At 39.0% G+C, this 17,880-nt stretch overlaps 1 protein-coding gene across 1 annotated transcript in view; it reads left to right on the top strand.

Annotated features, from left to right (window-relative positions):
* Nucleotides 1-17,880, top strand: part of PLXNA4 (plexin A4) — a 614,893-nt gene that overhangs the window by 564,094 nt on the left and 32,919 nt on the right. The window contains exon 28 of the mRNA XM_069979087.1: nt 15,198-15,388. Within this exon, the coding sequence (XP_069835188.1) occupies nt 15,198-15,388 (191 nt within the window). The remainder of the gene's footprint in view (nt 1-15,197; nt 15,389-17,880) is intronic.

Below are 17,880 nucleotides of genomic sequence, written 5' to 3'. Positions count from 1 at the left end.
ACGTGATGCCATGATGAGCGCTGTCAGGAGTCTATGTCTCCGCGCTCCTTTTTGTATCTAAAACTCCTCCTAACAATATTGCTATTGGTCACTGATTTGCAAGGTATCCAATGAAAAAGACACAACCCGTGTGTGAGTTAACATAGCCGGCGCACGCGCATTAGACTGATCCATTGATGTCCTACAGCACAGCACAGCTGGTTCTGAATACAATAGGTGTGTGTCACTTACCCGCGCCTGCGCACATCATCCTCGCCCAGATACTTATGCAGAGTGGCTGCGCGGTATTTACAGCCGATTCGTGATTATAACAGCCGACTGAGATATGCAAGTGCCGGCGCACGCGCAGACATACAGATAACGGCGCATGCGCATAACGATGGAACTACGCTAACTGTGCATCTATTTGCGGTGTAAGCGTAGTCTTTGTACTTCATCAACGCATGCGCATTAGTAGTTCATTACGCTGTAATGTAAGCGCTTACATAATGATAAGGTGTGCACATCCATAGTAGATCGCGCTATGATATTAGCGCTTCCAAAATGATGTAGTCATGTTTGATGATACTCTCTAGGATAGTACTATCTACATACTCCAGCGCTGTCTCTCATCATTATGTGATTAAGTGCCAAGTCCATTGTGTCTGCGTCTATATAAGGACCGATAAGTATACTATGTATTGATCCGTATCCGCACTTCTATCGGTCTGTCTTGAAGGACAGGCTTTTTCATAAAGGATACCCTGATAGGGGTTATTGTCCGATCAGTGATAAATGAATGGTGTTCCATATAACACGGCTGTCATAGAGAACAATTTCCATACATAAGCCATGATATTCAACTAGTTACGTGATAAACGGTTCGATATACTAGACCCATGATAAATGAGTGATGCATTTTAATGCTGATAACACTTTTGCAAGAGGATCAATCTACAGCAATTTGCTACCTAAATTGCAGGGAGATTTAATACAGAGAGGTTATGTGTATAGGGGTTATTGTCCAGGGAAATTAAATATAGCATCCGAAAGACAAGGCTTCATTGATTCCAAATGGTGGATATGTCTTACACCTATATATCCATTGTAATTGTTTTTGTAACAATGGTGATCCGAGAGCCATTACTTTTGCCACCCTGGAAGTTGTCAGACCCTCCAATCAAGGAGGTGACTTCAATAAGAGATTGTTACAAAAAGAATTACAATGGATATATAGGTGTAAGACATATCCACCATTTGGAATCAATGAAGCCTTGTCTTTCGGATGCTATATTTAATTTCCCTGGACATTAACCCCTATACACATAACCTCTCTGTATTAAATCTCCCTGCAATTTAGGTAGCAAATTGCTGTAGATTGATCCTCTTGCAAAAATGTTATCAGCATTAAAATGCATCACTCATTTATCATGGGTCTAGTATATCGAACCGTTTATCACGTAACTAGTTGAATATCATGGCATATCTATGGAAATTGTTCTCTAGGACAGCCGTGTTATATGGAACACCATTCATTTATCACTGATCGGACAATAACCCCTATCAGGGTATCCTTTATGAAAAAGCCTGTCCTTCAAGACAGACCGATATAAGTGCGGATACGGATCAATACATAGTTACATAGTTACATAGTTAATACGGTTGAAAAAAGACACATGTCCATCAAGTTCAACCAAGGAGGGGATGGATACAGGGAAGGGGGAGGGGTGATAGGTTCTATACATATGCATTTATATTATTTTGGTCTAAGAACTTGTCTAGCCCTGTTTTGAAGCCCTCTACTGTTGTTGCTGTGACCAGATCCTGTGGTAGACTGTTCCACAGATTCACAGTTCTCATGGTAAAGAAGGCTTGTCGCCTCCGGAGATTGAACCTTTTTTTCTCCAGGCGGAGGCAGTGCCCCCTTGTCCTTTGAGGGGGTTTTACCTGGAACATCTCTTCCCCATATTTCTTGTAGGGGCCATTTATATATTTAAATAAGTTAATCATATCTCCCCTTAAACGTCTCTTCTCCAGACTAAACAAATGTAACTCCCGTAATCTCTCCTCATAACTAAGATGTTCCATTCCCCTTATTAGTTTAGTTGCCCGTCTTTGTACCCTCTCCAGCTCTAGAACATCCTTTTTATGAATCGGGTTCCAAAACTGGACAGCATACTCCAGATAAGGCCGCACCAAAGCTTTATAAAGCGGTAATATTATATCCCTGTCCCGCTGCGCTGTAGGACATCAAAGGATCAGTCTAATGCGCGTGCTCCGGCTATGTTAACTCACACACGGGTTGTGTCTTTTTCATTGGATACCTTGCAAATCAGTGACCAATAGAAATATTTTTAGGAGGAGTTTTAGATACAAAAAGGAGCGCGGTAAGTCAGGGAGACATAGACTCCTGACAGCGCTCAACATGGCATCACGTCTATCCTAGTACAGATGTCTTGCATCAAGACCCCCGATTTGGTCTCCTGATGATTTATGGGGGTATAAGAAACGCGTTGAGACAGCACTGCCGCTCGAACCAGAGATGAGTATATTTTATTGATGTGTATTCACATGGCACTTTTTTTCTATAAATACTGTTTTCTGTGTTGTGCATCATACTTGCATTATGACAGAGATTATTTATATACATCTGTAGTAATTGATTTATTTACACAGTACATGTGCTTTATCGTTTTGGTGACAACAACAGATATACCAGATATGTAGCAATATGTACTGTGCAATAAGTATCATTTAGTAGTTGTCCATATGTACCAGAGAACTCCCTCTCCCTTATAAATCCTACTGTGATACTGTACAATTACATCTTGTCTTTTCCTGGACTGCGGCCATATATCAGATACTTACCTTTGTGTACATCCTGTCATTAGTAGATATAGCCAGTCTAGGGACTATCAGTGAGACAGTCAGTCACACTATTGTAGAGGAACGAACAGGAGTAAGGGCAGGATCCAGTGCGGGCCGTCCTTTTTAGGATGATAACTCTGCCTAAGGCAGGCAAAGAATAGGGCACCAGAGTGAGGGCTAGGTAGACACGCCCACTCTAGACGCCCCACACATCCATCTTCCTCTGCCTAGAGTCACTGGTGTCATCAATTGATAAGAAAGGGACCCCATCCATAGTGTCCTTTCTTTCCTATATAATTTATCAAACTGGTGAAAAGTACAATTGTCTCAGAAGCCCCTAGCAACCAATCAGATTGCACTTTTAATTTTTCAAGACTCTGTGAGGAATGTAAAGTGTAATCCGATTGGTTGCTAGGGGCAACTTAGACAATCCTACTTTACACCAGTTTCATAAATCTCCCCCATCGTCTGTAAAATAAATTAATGAAAAGTTGCAAGTATTCAGGGTTAGCAACAAACAATGCACATGCAAGTTTATTGTTATCGCTCCTGTAGTAAACTCAGACGTATGGATCCCCCCCCCCCCCCCCCATATTGCAGATAACAGAAATACTGCAGTCACTTAATCTCCTGGGGAGCACCATCCACTGATGTGAATGAGCCAAGAAGACTCATTAATATTAATTTCTGAAGTGTTGCTGCAATTAATGAAAGACACTGTGACCTTTTCTAAGATATTTTCCCCTTACACTTCTTGCTATTGCCAAGTTGGGGAAGAAGTTAGAGGATGAGAAATCATCAATTTCCGTATAAAACAGTCAGTGTGTAAAAGAACGTGACTCTTACCCAGTAATTATAATGGAACTCAGAAAGCATTACCAGTGCTCTTTAATACAATATAGGAATCATCTGTAATGCTGCAGTGTGTTAATAACCATATAAAATACATCATTAAACATGGTTAAACCTTTACTGGGATGCAATTAGCAGTATTAATTTCATTCAGTAGAGCATTGCCATGAAAAACAGCACTGGTATTCCCCCATTTTTTTCTTTTACATAATGATCTGACCTTGCAGCATTGGGTTCTCTGTACAGAATGTGAATACTTCAATTAGACTCTGAATGTCTCATTGTTTTATTACCCTTTGAAGGTCTAAGAAAGATGTGTAATCTGAAATTATGAACCACCATAGCTTAACAGGTGTGAAGAAGGGTAGAGGTTATAAGATCCAGTGGTGTTAAAATCATAGCCTAAGTGTTACATGTATAAAGTAATGTTAATGTTCTCATTAAACATGACCATACCAATGTAATTACATCCTGGAAAATAAAGCTTCTTCAGCACAACAATTACAAATACGTATACCTAACATATTAGCAAATGTGGATTGCAGAATGATACTGTGTGGCTCAAGGCTCTGGTAGGGTGCACAGCCTCTTGAACCTTATATATTACACTGACCCATTCTTTATAAAATACAATAAACAATAAAATGTCATAAACTTACAATGAAAGGCACCCTAAAATGTTTGTTAAAAAAATAATCTCCCGTACATTATTACGCCCTTAGGGGAATTCAGAGCAGGGTCATGCTGAGGCCCTGCTGCAAACCAACACGACTACGGCTATTAGTGGGCGTGGGTCAACCACCATGCCAATAATCAAAAAGTTAAATGCAGCTGTCGAAACTAACACCTGCATTTAAATGCCTGCAAAAGCCCTATCCGTGGTGGTCTAGTGGATGGTGCCCCCCGCGCGATATGATTATGGAGGGGCGATCCATGCTTCTTCCCGGACCAGGCCTTAGCATCACAATGACACTGATCCCGATTCGACAATCCATTGCTCTGAGTTCCAGCAGCCCAGAGGAATGTATCACTGATCTAATTGATCTATGCAGTATACTGTATGTATACTGCGTAAATCTCTATGAGAGATCAGTATAGCTATAATGGAAGCCCCCCAGGGGGACTTCAAGTTACTGTTTGTGTACAAAAAAAGTTAAAAAGTTTAAATCACTCCACTTTTTCTCATTTAAAAAAAAAAAAAAACATATTTGGCGTCGCCGCATGCGTAATTACCCAAACTATTAAATTATCACATTCTTGATCAAGTATGGTAAATGGCATAAGCGCAAAAAAAAGACCAAAATTGCAGATTTTTTTGTTCCAGAAAAATTGTAATAAAAAGAGATTAAAAAAAAAAAGTCACATAAATGCAAGAAAGGTACCAACAGAAAGTTCAGATCATGGTGCAAAAATGACACCTCATACAGCCCCATAGACCAAAAAATAAAAGTGTTATAAGAATGATAATAGAGCAATTTTAAGGAACTTTTAGTTTTTTTTTTCAAAGGTTTTAATTTTTTAAAAGCCGTCAAATAAAATAAAAGTTATAAATTAATAAATTGTAATCTTACTGACTTGAGGAACATAAAAAACATGTCAGTTTTACCATAGGGTGTATTGCGTGAACATGAAACCCCTCCAAAATAAAAATTTTCAATTTCAGCACAAATAATAATAATAATTATTATAATAAGGGTTTTACAGCATATTTTATAGAAACATTTAGTCTGTTATTGCAAAGTATAATTAGTGGCACAAAAAATAGAGAGCTCATGTAGGTCTGTAGGTGAAAACATGCAAGCGCTATGGCCTTTTAAACACGAGGAGGAAAAAACTAAAGCGCAAAAACAAAAATTGGCTCTGTCCTTTTTTTTTTCCAAACATATTTTTTATCTTTTAGGGCAGAGCCAAATATATATATATATATATATATATATATAAAGGAGGTATACTTTTATGTAGGGTCAAAAAGGTTTTAGAAACCTCAGACCACCAGCAATATAAATCCTAAAATTCAAAGTGGCATTTGTCATCTATAGGCTATGTTTCCATTTCTTTAGCGGATGTTTATTCATATTGGCGCCAAAGCGCTGCCGTTTAATACACATTACTAATTTTCCAAAAATGACTGCCACAAGATGGCCAAAAAGGACATGGGAACATGGCCATATAGTAAAGGTATGTTAGGCTATGTTCACACAATGTCAAAAATATAAAAAAGGCGGCCGATATTCATATTTAAAATAACATCAGTTTTTGCTGAGATTTAACTGACTGCAACGCAATGCATTGAAGTCAATGGGAAGATGGACGTCTAATGCACACAGCGTATTGAATAAAGGACGTTTTTGCCGTGGGCGTCAAAATAATGAACATAATCATTATTTTCGGACGTCTTTTGCAAACAGCAGACGTTTTTTATTTGTAGTTCACACACAGTTTTCCTTTTGTCACTGTTCTTTCTCCGTTTTTACTATTAAATTCAATGGACTTTTATATGAAGCCGCAACCAAAGTCCAATTAGTAACCCCAAACTAGAATAATGTACAAACACCCGTCAGTGCACTAAGGGGAGGTCAGGCTGCTAAATAACATCCCTTATTTTAGACTCAAAATGACGGACGTCATTTTAAACAGAGATGAAAAAACGTTGTGCAAACATAGCCTTACATGGATTCGACCTACATTTAGACCTGACAGACACCTTCTGGCCGGGTTCACACTATGTTTATTTCAGTCAGTATTGTGGTCCTCATATTGCAACCAAAACCAGGAGTGGATTAAAAACACAGAAAGGATCTGTTTACACAATGTTGAAATTGAGTGGATTGCCGCCATTTAATGGCAAATATTTGGTGTGATTTTAGAACAATGGCTGTTATATTGAAATAATGGCAGTTATTTACTGTTATATGGCGGCCATCCACTCAATTTCACCATTGTGTGAACAGATCCTTTCTGTGTTTTTAATCCACTCCTGGTTTTGGTTGGAATACTGACTGAAATATACATATACTGACTGAAATATACGTAGTGTGAACGCAGCCTAAAGGAGTATTCCACCTAAGAATTAAAAAAATTAAATGCTCCCAAATCTAGCTGGTCTTACTCAGCAAGTCCCTTTGAGTATTTTGAGAAGTCTCCTGTCTTTCTAGCCATTACTGAGTTAAAAGTTTTTTTTAAAAGCTGATCTATATCCAAGATGGCTCCAGCCAGAAAACTACATTTCCCAACATGCATCTCCCTGATTGGTCTTTTTACGTACTCGCCCCCATAGGTTTCTTTCCTGCCTATTACTGTCATTACTACTGCACAGTAAATGCAGGACTGTTTTTTTCCACTGATTTTGCATTACATCACCCCAATATGTATTCCAAACTAGCTGATGATGTTGCAGAGCTAATGCACCCATGGTGTAGCTGAGCTGACGTACACATGGTGTAGCTATGTGCTTCATAATGGGCATCTTTTTTTATCGGGTGGGGGGGCTACTTTCTGACTGTGAATTAAAACATTCTATTTCCATCCAGACTCTAAGAACATCTATAACACAATATGCAGATCTGTGACACAAAGACAGGTACATATTCCTGCATTCACTGACAACAAGCAGAGATAGAACTATAACTTTTCATATTACACAGACCTAGGCTCAGGGACACATATAAATCTATGGAAGCAGAACTTTCACTAGCACTGAACAGGTGCAAGTCAATAGACAGCTAACTTGGCCCCCAGAGAGGAGATCACATGTCCTGTGTCCACAAAGCGAGGGCAGAAGAGGGAGCAGCTTGTTGTCATAGTGGAAACAGAGAAGATGATTTTAGACGTCCAGAGAAGGTAAGTATGAGAAAAAAACAACACAGGGGATGGGCGCAAGATAGGTTATACATGTATATTAGATGTAGGGTGGTATGGGTGGGGGATCATTTAGAATATTGTGGACTATGTTAACACCATAAAATAAAGAAAATATACAAATATTTTATAAATAAAACAATGTGTAAATAGATGGGGAAAAAATCTGCCATATTTTGCAAAAGCAGGTTATAAATAATGAGCATGCCCATTATTTGAATGTTCATAATCAATCCTGGCCTTTATTTTATAATGTAGTGTGAAAGAGCCTATCACCACAGCAAAAATACAACACCACATATTTTATTGGGGAATGTAGTTTTGGGCCTGCAGTTTTTGATTATGTAAAATGGTGTTTGTTTATGTAGAAGGTGCTTATGAAACTGTTTAAAAATCGCCATTTTGTCCATACCAACCAATCAGCACATTTTGGAGATGGAGATAGAATCAACCTTAGCCCCCCCCCCTTTTTTTTGGGGGGGGGGGGGGGGTATTGAAAAGTGAAAAAAGACACATCTGTAGTTCATAGTGAAGACTTCCTATGGCTATGTTCACACAATGTTTTTTCAGTTCCATTTAAAATGACGTCCGTTATTTTGAGTCTAAAATAACGAACGTAATTTAGCTGTCTGGCCTACCCTTAGTGCAATGACTGGTGTTTGCACATTATTTTAATTTGGGGATACTAATTGGCCTTTGGGCCTTAATTGAAAAGTCCATTGAATTTAAAGTGACTCTGTACCCACAATCTGACCCCCCCAAACTGCTTGTACCTTCAGATAGCTGCTTTTAATTCAAGATCTGTCCTAGGGTCCGTTCAGCAGTTGATGCAGTTAATGTAATAAAAAACAACTTTTAAACTTGCAGCCTCCTCCCCACTCTCCTCATCATTAGGAATGCTCCAGGCAGATTGCCTCCTATTCATCACCTGTGTAAGCCCGGCACATGGGCTGGATCGTAAAAGCACCTGTGCAGTTCACTGCAGAGGAATAGGAAAAATGGTGAGGAGGGTGGGGAGGAGGGACAGAGAGGTTGTGCTAGCCTAATGCATACACAAACTAAGTCACGGCCAAAGGGCATGGTGCTGCCAGTTTAAAAGTTTTTTTTTATGACAATAACTGCATCACCTGCTGAACGGACCAAAGGACAAATCTTGTATTGAAAGCAGCTATAAGAAGGTACAAGTGGTTTGGGGGAACAGATTGTGTTTACAGAGTCGTTTTAATAGTAAAAACGGAGAAGGAACTGTGAAAAAAGAAAAACTGTGTTTGCAAAACGTCCGCTGTTTGCAAAAGACGTCCGAAAATAATGATCATGTTCATTATTTTGACGTCCGCGGTAAAAACGTCCGTTATTCAATACATTGTGTGCATTGAACGTCCTTCTTTCCATTGACTTCAATGTATTATCATTGCAGTCAGTTAAATCGCGGCAAAAACTGACGTTATTTTAAATAGTCAAATGGGCCCCCTTTTCTCTATTTTTGACATTGTGTGAACATAGCCTATGGGTGCCTTTACACAGACAGATTCTTGCAGCCAAAGCCAAGAATAGACTTTAGCAGAGAACAGATCATAAAGGAAAGACCAGTATTTCTTTTCTTCTCAAATACATTCCTGGCTTTGGCTTCAAAAATCTGTCACATAAATCTCTTATAACTTACTGTAGTTCAGTAGTAAGGGATATCAGCAGTGCATTCTAGTTACACCCTAGTTTGTGAATTTGATAAATGCTGTTTTTGCTTTTTAGTATTCCTCGAAGAGGTACATTAAGGATCTGCACATATCTCTAAATGTATACTCATGCATTTTTATTGAGTGATTTCAAATTGGTGTCCTTTCCTTTAATAGTACTATATACACAATGACAATGTACATTACAATAGCCAGCCACTTTGGAAATGATTACCACTTTTATATGTTAGGCTATAATTATTTGAGAATTATTTCATACTTGTTTTTGACATTGAAACCACCATTCCATTTATGACTCTTGCTTATTATTACAGCTGAGTTTCTAAACAGAGCGCGGCATGACAAAAAAGGGGGTTTTCACATGGCAGCTCACTTAAGGGTTGTGCCGCATGCTGATATTTATGGTACACTCTTTGTGTGCTTTAGGTAGAAATAATACTAAGTGCTTATAACCAGTGTGTGAGCCGGAGCTGAAAACTACAATACTAAGTAAAGTTATAATAGGTTTGACAAGCTCTTGCAGACATATTTCTCTTGTCACAGAGGTGACAGGTAGCTGTTAAATGAAACTGTTCAATGCTTGTTCAATTGGGAATGATAATGATACAGTATCATTTCAAACCATGGTATCTGTTATCTATACAGTAAATCGTTGCCTCACATCCTTCTGCCTCGTCTAAAAAGGATCTGTCATTTTGTTCTAGTGCTTTATGGCACAATTGTTTTAACTCCTAATGTAAAATCCTTTAACAGATGGACTTTATCATTGTTCATTTGTTGGATTTTTTTTATTAGTTATTATCATCATGGCCTGAATAATCATATGTAATACTATATCATTATATTCAGAATTGTTTTCTTAAACCCTTTCAGGACCGGTGCCCTGAGGAGCAGAGTTTATTTTTGGAACCCGACCAGTCTCACATTATGTGGTTCTACCTCTGTGATGCTTTACCTTATCCTAGCAATTCTGAGATTTTCTTTTCTTGTACTTTAGGTTAAATTTTGGCCAATAGCCATACAATTTTCTTGGGAAAAATGTTCACATTTCATGAAAAAAATTACAAAGTTAGCATTTTTCTATGTTTTTCTATTTTCTGCGGTAACCGTGCAGGTTTAACCATGTAATATTTTTTTTTGCCAGTGTCATTACGCACATGGCTATACTAAATTTTTTTGTGTTTTTTACTTTATTATATTTTTATTTGTGTGTTTGTTTGTTACTTTTCCACCAAGGGGACTTCCTGTAGGAATTACCGGTGTCAGTTAGCTTACAGTTCAATGCTGATCTGCATTGCATTGTAACCTGCCTGTCACAGGTATTGTTCGTGGCTTTTAGACCAACTACTAATTCAGGTGAAGGGACTAACATGACACGGTTTGGCGTTTACTGTACAGTAGACCAAAGACAGGTAGGATCTAGCTGTTGGAGACAGTGGGGCTTTAGCAGGAAACAAAGAGGATTTGAGTAATTACAATAAAAAAAGGATATTTTTCCTAGCAGTAAAAGATCACTTACAGCAATGTTTTGCCTCCTTGAATATGATATTTAAAAAAAAAAAAAAAAAACAGGCTTTAAACAGAAAGTAGGAGATTTTTTAAAACTTGTGCAGAGGAAGAATGGTGGAGCAGTTGCCCATACCAACTAATATGATTGCTTCTCAGATTTTTAAAAAGGCCTCTAAGAATAAAAGTTGGAATATGAAAATAAAAGTGTTATGACTAATAGATCCCCCCCCCACACACACAAAAATGAAGGAAATATATTGTGTTTTCATTGGTATCATTCATTTTCACAAGCAACATTTTTATACATGGAAAATATATCAAAGGTAATCGAGGAACTTTAACAGCCGAGTTCAAAGCAGGACGGAAGATGTCCTGGGGATTCTATGTGTCATTCTGATGCTCCACGGAATAATTTAACAAAATTCCTTTTTATTTCACTACTGTTAAATGAAGCAGATGGGGGTTTTTATGTTTAGTGGATGACTCACGGAGGAGGCGTGGTGGTCATCTACTATGAAAAAGCCCTTTTGCAGAGAGAGTTTTCTACTACACTTACTCTTGCAGTCCACGCTTGAGCAGTTTCATGCCCTTAAGTACAACTTCATGAACCATCTGCTCAAATGCTTTGTGATCTCATTGCATTGCATATGAACCGAGAAAGTGAACCATGTACATGTTACTGCTACAGGATTAAGTTCAAAAGTATTGTAACGTATATTCTCTTCTTGTCGATAATTCTACAATTATATCCCTATTTTATATTGCTTTGTTTAGCGTTATCAAAATACATAATTGATTTGTGGATGTGATAGACAATAAAGGCAGCCCTTAGATAATAATCCCCATGGGCAGAAAATGTAATTAGTATTGTAAAAGCAGTGTAAATAGCTATATTAATGTCCAGCTCAATAGACAAATTGATGACTCAAAAGAAACAAGAGGCCAGTAATATTGGAAAGCCAGATTGCAAATCTGTTTTAATCTAATCAATGTCCTTTTACAATTACTCTTTTTGTTGCTCTTTTTGTCTTTGATGAATTATTTGTCTAATCTTTTGTATGCCTTCTTGTAAGAAGTTGTTTCTTTAGTGCTACATCTTAAAACTGTTGCTCTCCTACTGTAGAATGATTTGATCCCAATCCACTTATGAGCATTGATGCATCTGCTTTTAATTACACTGCTAGAGTTTTATAGAGCTAGCGCTGAAGTTCTTTGTCCACAGGACTGATTAAGAAGTAGACAATAAACTCACAAGTGAACTATGAATTACCTTCTATACACACTGACTTCTACTTAATCACTTCAGTCTGTCATGCTTTATTCCCAGTAAGCATAACCAGAATATATAGCTTGGGGCTTGAGGTCTATTATCCTCCAGCCTTCATAAACAATTGTATAAATAAGGATTGCACCTTTTTTATACAGTAAGATGAGGATTGATTGCTCAATTTTACATTTAGTATTGATTAACCAATTTGGCTGCCAACAATTTATAGGTCCCTTTTCAGTAAATGAGTGACTTTAGGCAAGTCACTTTCAGGTTATTTTGCAGCTAAATGGTGACTAGATGGTATATTTTGTAGTACTTTCCTAGACAGCCTTTTAATAATAGGTGTTAGGTGAATATTAATCTGTCATCTTCACAGAAGCAAATTTCAGAAAGTATGATATTACACCTTTCACTACTCACTGGGCATCCAGCCTGCCTCAGAAACCTGTGATACAGTATCGCCTAAAAGCTTGATATTATTGGTGGTAAGAGCATCTGTGTTACTCCTTTTGACATATCTGGTACCTTCATGGGTAAGAATGACAACCTAAAAAAAGTATATGCAAAAAGAACACAGGACCACTTTATTAATGTATTCATTGATTCATTATTTAGTTAATTTACAAATAAAAAGTGAAAGCTCTTTTGCTATTGGTCAATAGAGAAAATATCCTGTTAAAGGCACTGTAATACAGGGCTGACAAAATAAAATTTCCTAAACTCTGAGGACTCTGAAGAGTTATGCTGCTGTACATGGGATAAAAATTGGATAATGGACACTTTGTAAGATGCACTCAACATTTATTAAATAAAAAAAATTAGTACAAAAAGATCTGAAGACAACATTTGTCAGTATGTTGTAGTGATTAAAGCGGACTCACTACATTTAATGGTGGAAACATTTTGCAAAGAGAGTGTTGTTTAAAACCAAGGGGACATAATGAATGTGTGTAGCTTTATTTGGATAGCTACAGCTATCAGAAAGTTTTTTGGCCTAAAATATTTATTTAGTAAATAGTGAGCCCATCATTTGAAGAGGCAGTTGTCAAATTTGTGTCTCATTTGGAGTAACAGAAAGCTCTCCAGAGCCCTCTAAATGGAGAAGTTTTGTGAGGTTGTAAACCTGTACTTCATGTTTACTTTGGCTTTACTCTCAACCAGCTTCTTGTTTATCCAGTTCATTGGAACAGATCACTAATATTGGGTAATACATGTACTATACTTACTCTAAACCTAGACTAAACCATTTTAGACAATGCTCTCATTATGTAAAAATGATGGCCACTTTTCCGGATGGCCGTCATTTTAGCAGCAAATGATGGCCATCTATCATAATGACATCCGCAAATAATGTTCATGAACATTATTTGTGGCCCTTGGTATAGACAGCTGTCATTTTTACAAAGCCTTTAAATGCTCCAAATTTATTACAGTTGTATATGTTTGTTTGATGCATTTTAGAGCATCTTTAGTTGCTGTAGTCTAAGAATAAAACACATTTTAGTAGGCTTAGGGTGGTATTACATGGGCTGATGGGGGCCCGATAATACCTGTAAACGAGCGCCGATCTGCTACATCGGCACTCGTTTACTGGGCCTATTACACGGCCCAATAATCGTTTAACAAGGGCTGCAAGGACATTGTTACCAATGTCCTTGCAGCCCTTGCTTAAACTATATACTTTACCTATCCACACTCAAGGGCTACTCCTGCGGTCCGCATCTCCCCGGGTCCCGCGCACTCTAGCTTCAGAGCGCCTGTCAACTGACAGGCCGCTCAGCCAATCACAGGCCAGGACCACCGCCAGCGTGTGATTGGCCGAGCGGCCTGTCAGCTGACAGGTTGCTCTGAAGCTAGAGCGTGCGGGACCCGGGGAGAAGCGGACCGCAGGAGAAGCCCTGGAGCGTGTATAGGTAATGTATATCGTCAGTCGCCGGCCGCACACCGCTATTACAGATAGAGATGCGCGGTCGGTGCCTGACAAATATAGGTTCTAACCTAAATCAACGATCAGCCGATAATCGTTGTCATCGGCTGATCATTGTATTTATCACATGGAGCGATAATTTGCCGAATCGGGCCAATTTAGCCGATTATTGTTTCTTGTAATAGTACCCTTACTCTATGTCAAAATATAGTGCTAAAATTTAGTTTAATTCTTCATGTGCAAAGTTGCACACAAGCTATGTGTAATGGGCAACAGATATGGACGCACTGATCAATAGAAGCATTTTTTGGGCCACATCCAGGAGTAGATTCTATGTATCCTACTCCTGGATTTGTAAGCTGAACTTCTTCTGCTAGATGATACAAGGTTGCTCCATAAGTGTGCTCCCAATGTAGGAAGTGGCTGTCCAAGTGGACCAGTTGGTACCACTGTGTGGCACCAGGGTTCAGGCAGATAAGTGTAGTCAGTGGTTCGAGTGATAAACAAGAGAGTCATAGCAATATCCAAGGATGAGGCAGAAACATAGGCGGACATCCAATACAGGCCGGTGGTCAAGGCAGGATACTCAGAAAGGTACAGTAAAGGTTTGGCAGAATTTGAAACTAGCAGACAGGCATGGGCAAAGATACATGGAATAACAAGATCAGAGTACTGAACCTTCACTCAAAACACTTAAAACCAACAATGCTCAGGAACAGCATGTTGGGCAGAATAGGGACTGTTAAAATGGGGCAGGAAGGGAAAGAATCAGAAGTGTGTGTGCTGACTTTTTAAATGAAAGGAAGCAGCAATGTGACCCCTGCAGACCAGAATGGGAGATGGAAAAAAATAAACATGCCTGTGGCCAGAACAGTGGGGCACCAAGTGGAGGAGCACACCACTGAGTGCCACTGTGAGATGGAACTCGGCAGTGGGCGAATAGAGGAGCCAGGGAATGGCACAGGCAGCAGTAAGCTTCAAAGCTGTCTACTGATTCTACACTATGCCCCCTTTTCTTAAAGTCTCTCCATTTGCTATTAAACCACATCCCTTGTTCAGCAAGGCTACAAAGTGTCTATAAAAATGCATGTGGTATAAGGCATTTATGCAGTTTTCTTTGCATACGTGGATCATTTTCAGTAGAAGTTACTTGTTTGGTTGTCTTATTTTGAATAGTAGTGAGTGTTTTTTGTATTATTTAGGCACATTTTATATTTGAAGGTTTTCTTCTGTGTTGCAGAAAATATGATCAAATATACTGGAAGTCCTGACAGCCTGCGTTCTCGTACTCCCATGATAACACCGGATTTAGAGAGTGGGGTTAAAGTTTGGCACTTAGTAAAAAACCATGAACATGGAGACCAAAAAGAAGGTGACAGAGGAAGTAAAATGGTATCAGAAATATACCTAACAAGATTGTTGGCTACCAAGGTATGTAATTTTTTTCCCCTAATACACTGTATTACCTAATGTTCACTGAAATACCTATTGATATGTGTATGCATTAAATCTCTTTCATTTGTCAGCAGCCACATTTCATGTTTAGTAAATCTACAGCGCAGTGTCACCAGCTCTCTGACAGCCACCAGTCTCCTGTTTCTGGCTTCCTTCATTGTCATGCCCTGATAGAAGTACCTGCTCAGCTAATCAAAAACTGCAGAGGTGTCCACCCCAGTCACTGAATAGCTGAACAGGCATTTTTAAGTTAGGACATGATGTAGAAGAAGAAGGAGTTGCAGGAGGGTAACAGGGGTTCATGAAAGATGACGCTGTGCTGAGGGGGCTCCTGGATAAACAAGTATAGCTTCTTTACAATTTTTCTTCCACCCCCTGCCCACCCGGGTTTATAGATTTGGCTGGAGTTCTTCTTTAAGGCCATTTTAAGGTTGGCTTATTTTTAATATAATGACTAAAACTTGGCACATTATTGGTGCACAGTGTCACCTTTAAGCCATACCCCATCCACAGAGGCCGCACCCATTTGTGTTGTCTAATATGGTTTAAAAATGGAGTAACTGTGTGGTGTTTGCTCGACCGGTCACCTATGGAGATGTCCCAGGTGACGCCACTTCTATGGTGGTTGGTCGGTGAAATATAGCCCAGCCAGATGGTATGTTGTTGTGAAGCCAGTGCTGAAGCAGCACACAGGTATGAAGGCACACCTGCTTTTAGTCTTTGAGGCTGGCTATATCCTTTTCCCTGTGGTTGGTGACCTGCCGGGCATGGTGGTCCAGAGTGGAGTTATAACCAAATTGGACTGTCTGTGTCGCCACACACAGAAAGGGGACATGACCCAGGGACAGTGTAACTACTGTGTAGGTGCTTGAACAATAACCACTGAGTCCCAATATAATAAATAAACTCTTCTTTACTAAAGTAATGTTTCGGCATACAAGTTGACAATAGACTTTTGACTTGACTGGACAAATCTGTGCTAAGAGCTTTAGAGGTAGGATAGCAATGCTGTCTTGGTAGCGTGCTGAGAAATAGAGTTCATAGTAGTAAGGAGAAGTAGGTTGTGAGAGTTTAGAATAGTGGAGAGGATTTTGTCTCGAGAGTCACAACCCAAGTTAGTACTGTGCTCTGCCGGAAATTTAGAAGAAGTAGAACACTTGAGTAGAAGTGTACTTGTGCCCGTTTTTCGACATCTGTCGCTATAACCACCTTTTGCCCTGCAGTGTCGGGTGACCCGTCCTAAAAAGGTGGCACAAGCCCCAGTCTTTGTTACCTGAGTTGAGAAAGGTGGCCACGATTACCTGGTTACACTTGCGCTGCGAGATAGAGTACGTAGGCTTGTAGCAATTTTGCTCTTTCCGGATCAGTTCCTCTAGCTTTAGGATACTGTCCTGCACCTTTAGAGACATTCAACGGCGTGGGTTGGGGTGATCCCTGACTTGTCCTCTCTTTTGTCGTTTAGCACTGCATAGTTGAAATAAGTGTTGCTTGGAAGAAAAGAGTCTCTGTGTTTTTTACCATGTAGATACACTACAACTGGTCTGTCCCAGCTACACTTCTGCAGGAGACCCTGGTCTGTGTGTCTTTCCTCTATGAAAACCAGAGAAGAACTCACCAGAGAAGAAGAATAGCTTTCATAGGTTCACAGATCACAAATAAAACAATAACCCCTTGCTCATTACAGCTGTGCAATATATAAGCATACATATACATACTATCGACATCTAGTGGCAAAACTTAGGCATAACTTCATTACCACTTTTGCTTTTGAGTACAGGCTTTTGCAAGGGGTGTACAGACTAGCAACACCCATGATGGGACAACACAACTGCCCCAAAATTCTGGCACACACAATTTTATGTCTCCCCCAATGAGCCCATACACAGCTAATCCTGACTCTCAGAGGAAAACTGAGCAGAGCCATTTAGCTAAAGCTTCTGTCAATTCAGTGAAGAGTATGAGTTTTAACACTCAGAAACTCATTGCTTAAAACTTCTCATCAGTGATTCTTATTAATTTGGACCATTAAAAAATGAAGAATGACCATAAATGGTCAGTGGCTTTATTTACTTTACTAAGTATTCTGCTAAATATTTCTATCCAGGGGTTTCTTATTAGTTAGTTATGTTTCAGAATTCTGGGTAACAGACCATACACCTTTTATTACAGCTCCCATAGTTTTAGCCAAGAATTTCTATACTACATCATGAAAAATCTTTCCTTATAAGCAGCTATACTTCTACTTCCATGGCTGGGCAGGTTCTTTAGTAGTTATACAACAAAGGAGTCCTCTGTTCATCACATATTAAGCTTACCGTCTCTTTATTTAGAATTGCGAACACCATCTTAGAGTAACAACACTAGGCTCAGAGGTTACTTCTTTGCGGAATAAACTTACAATGTTTTTTTCTTTCCCATCTCTGTCAATTTGTGTTGCTATTTACCTTGAGTTCCCTTTTGTTATGTCT

The sequence above is a fragment of the Dendropsophus ebraccatus genome, chromosome 1, assembly GCF_027789765.1.
Source record: "Dendropsophus ebraccatus isolate aDenEbr1 chromosome 1, aDenEbr1.pat, whole genome shotgun sequence".
NCBI lineage: Eukaryota > Metazoa > Chordata > Amphibia > Anura > Hylidae > Dendropsophus > Dendropsophus ebraccatus.
This window is presented reverse-complemented; position numbering and strand designations above follow the sequence as displayed.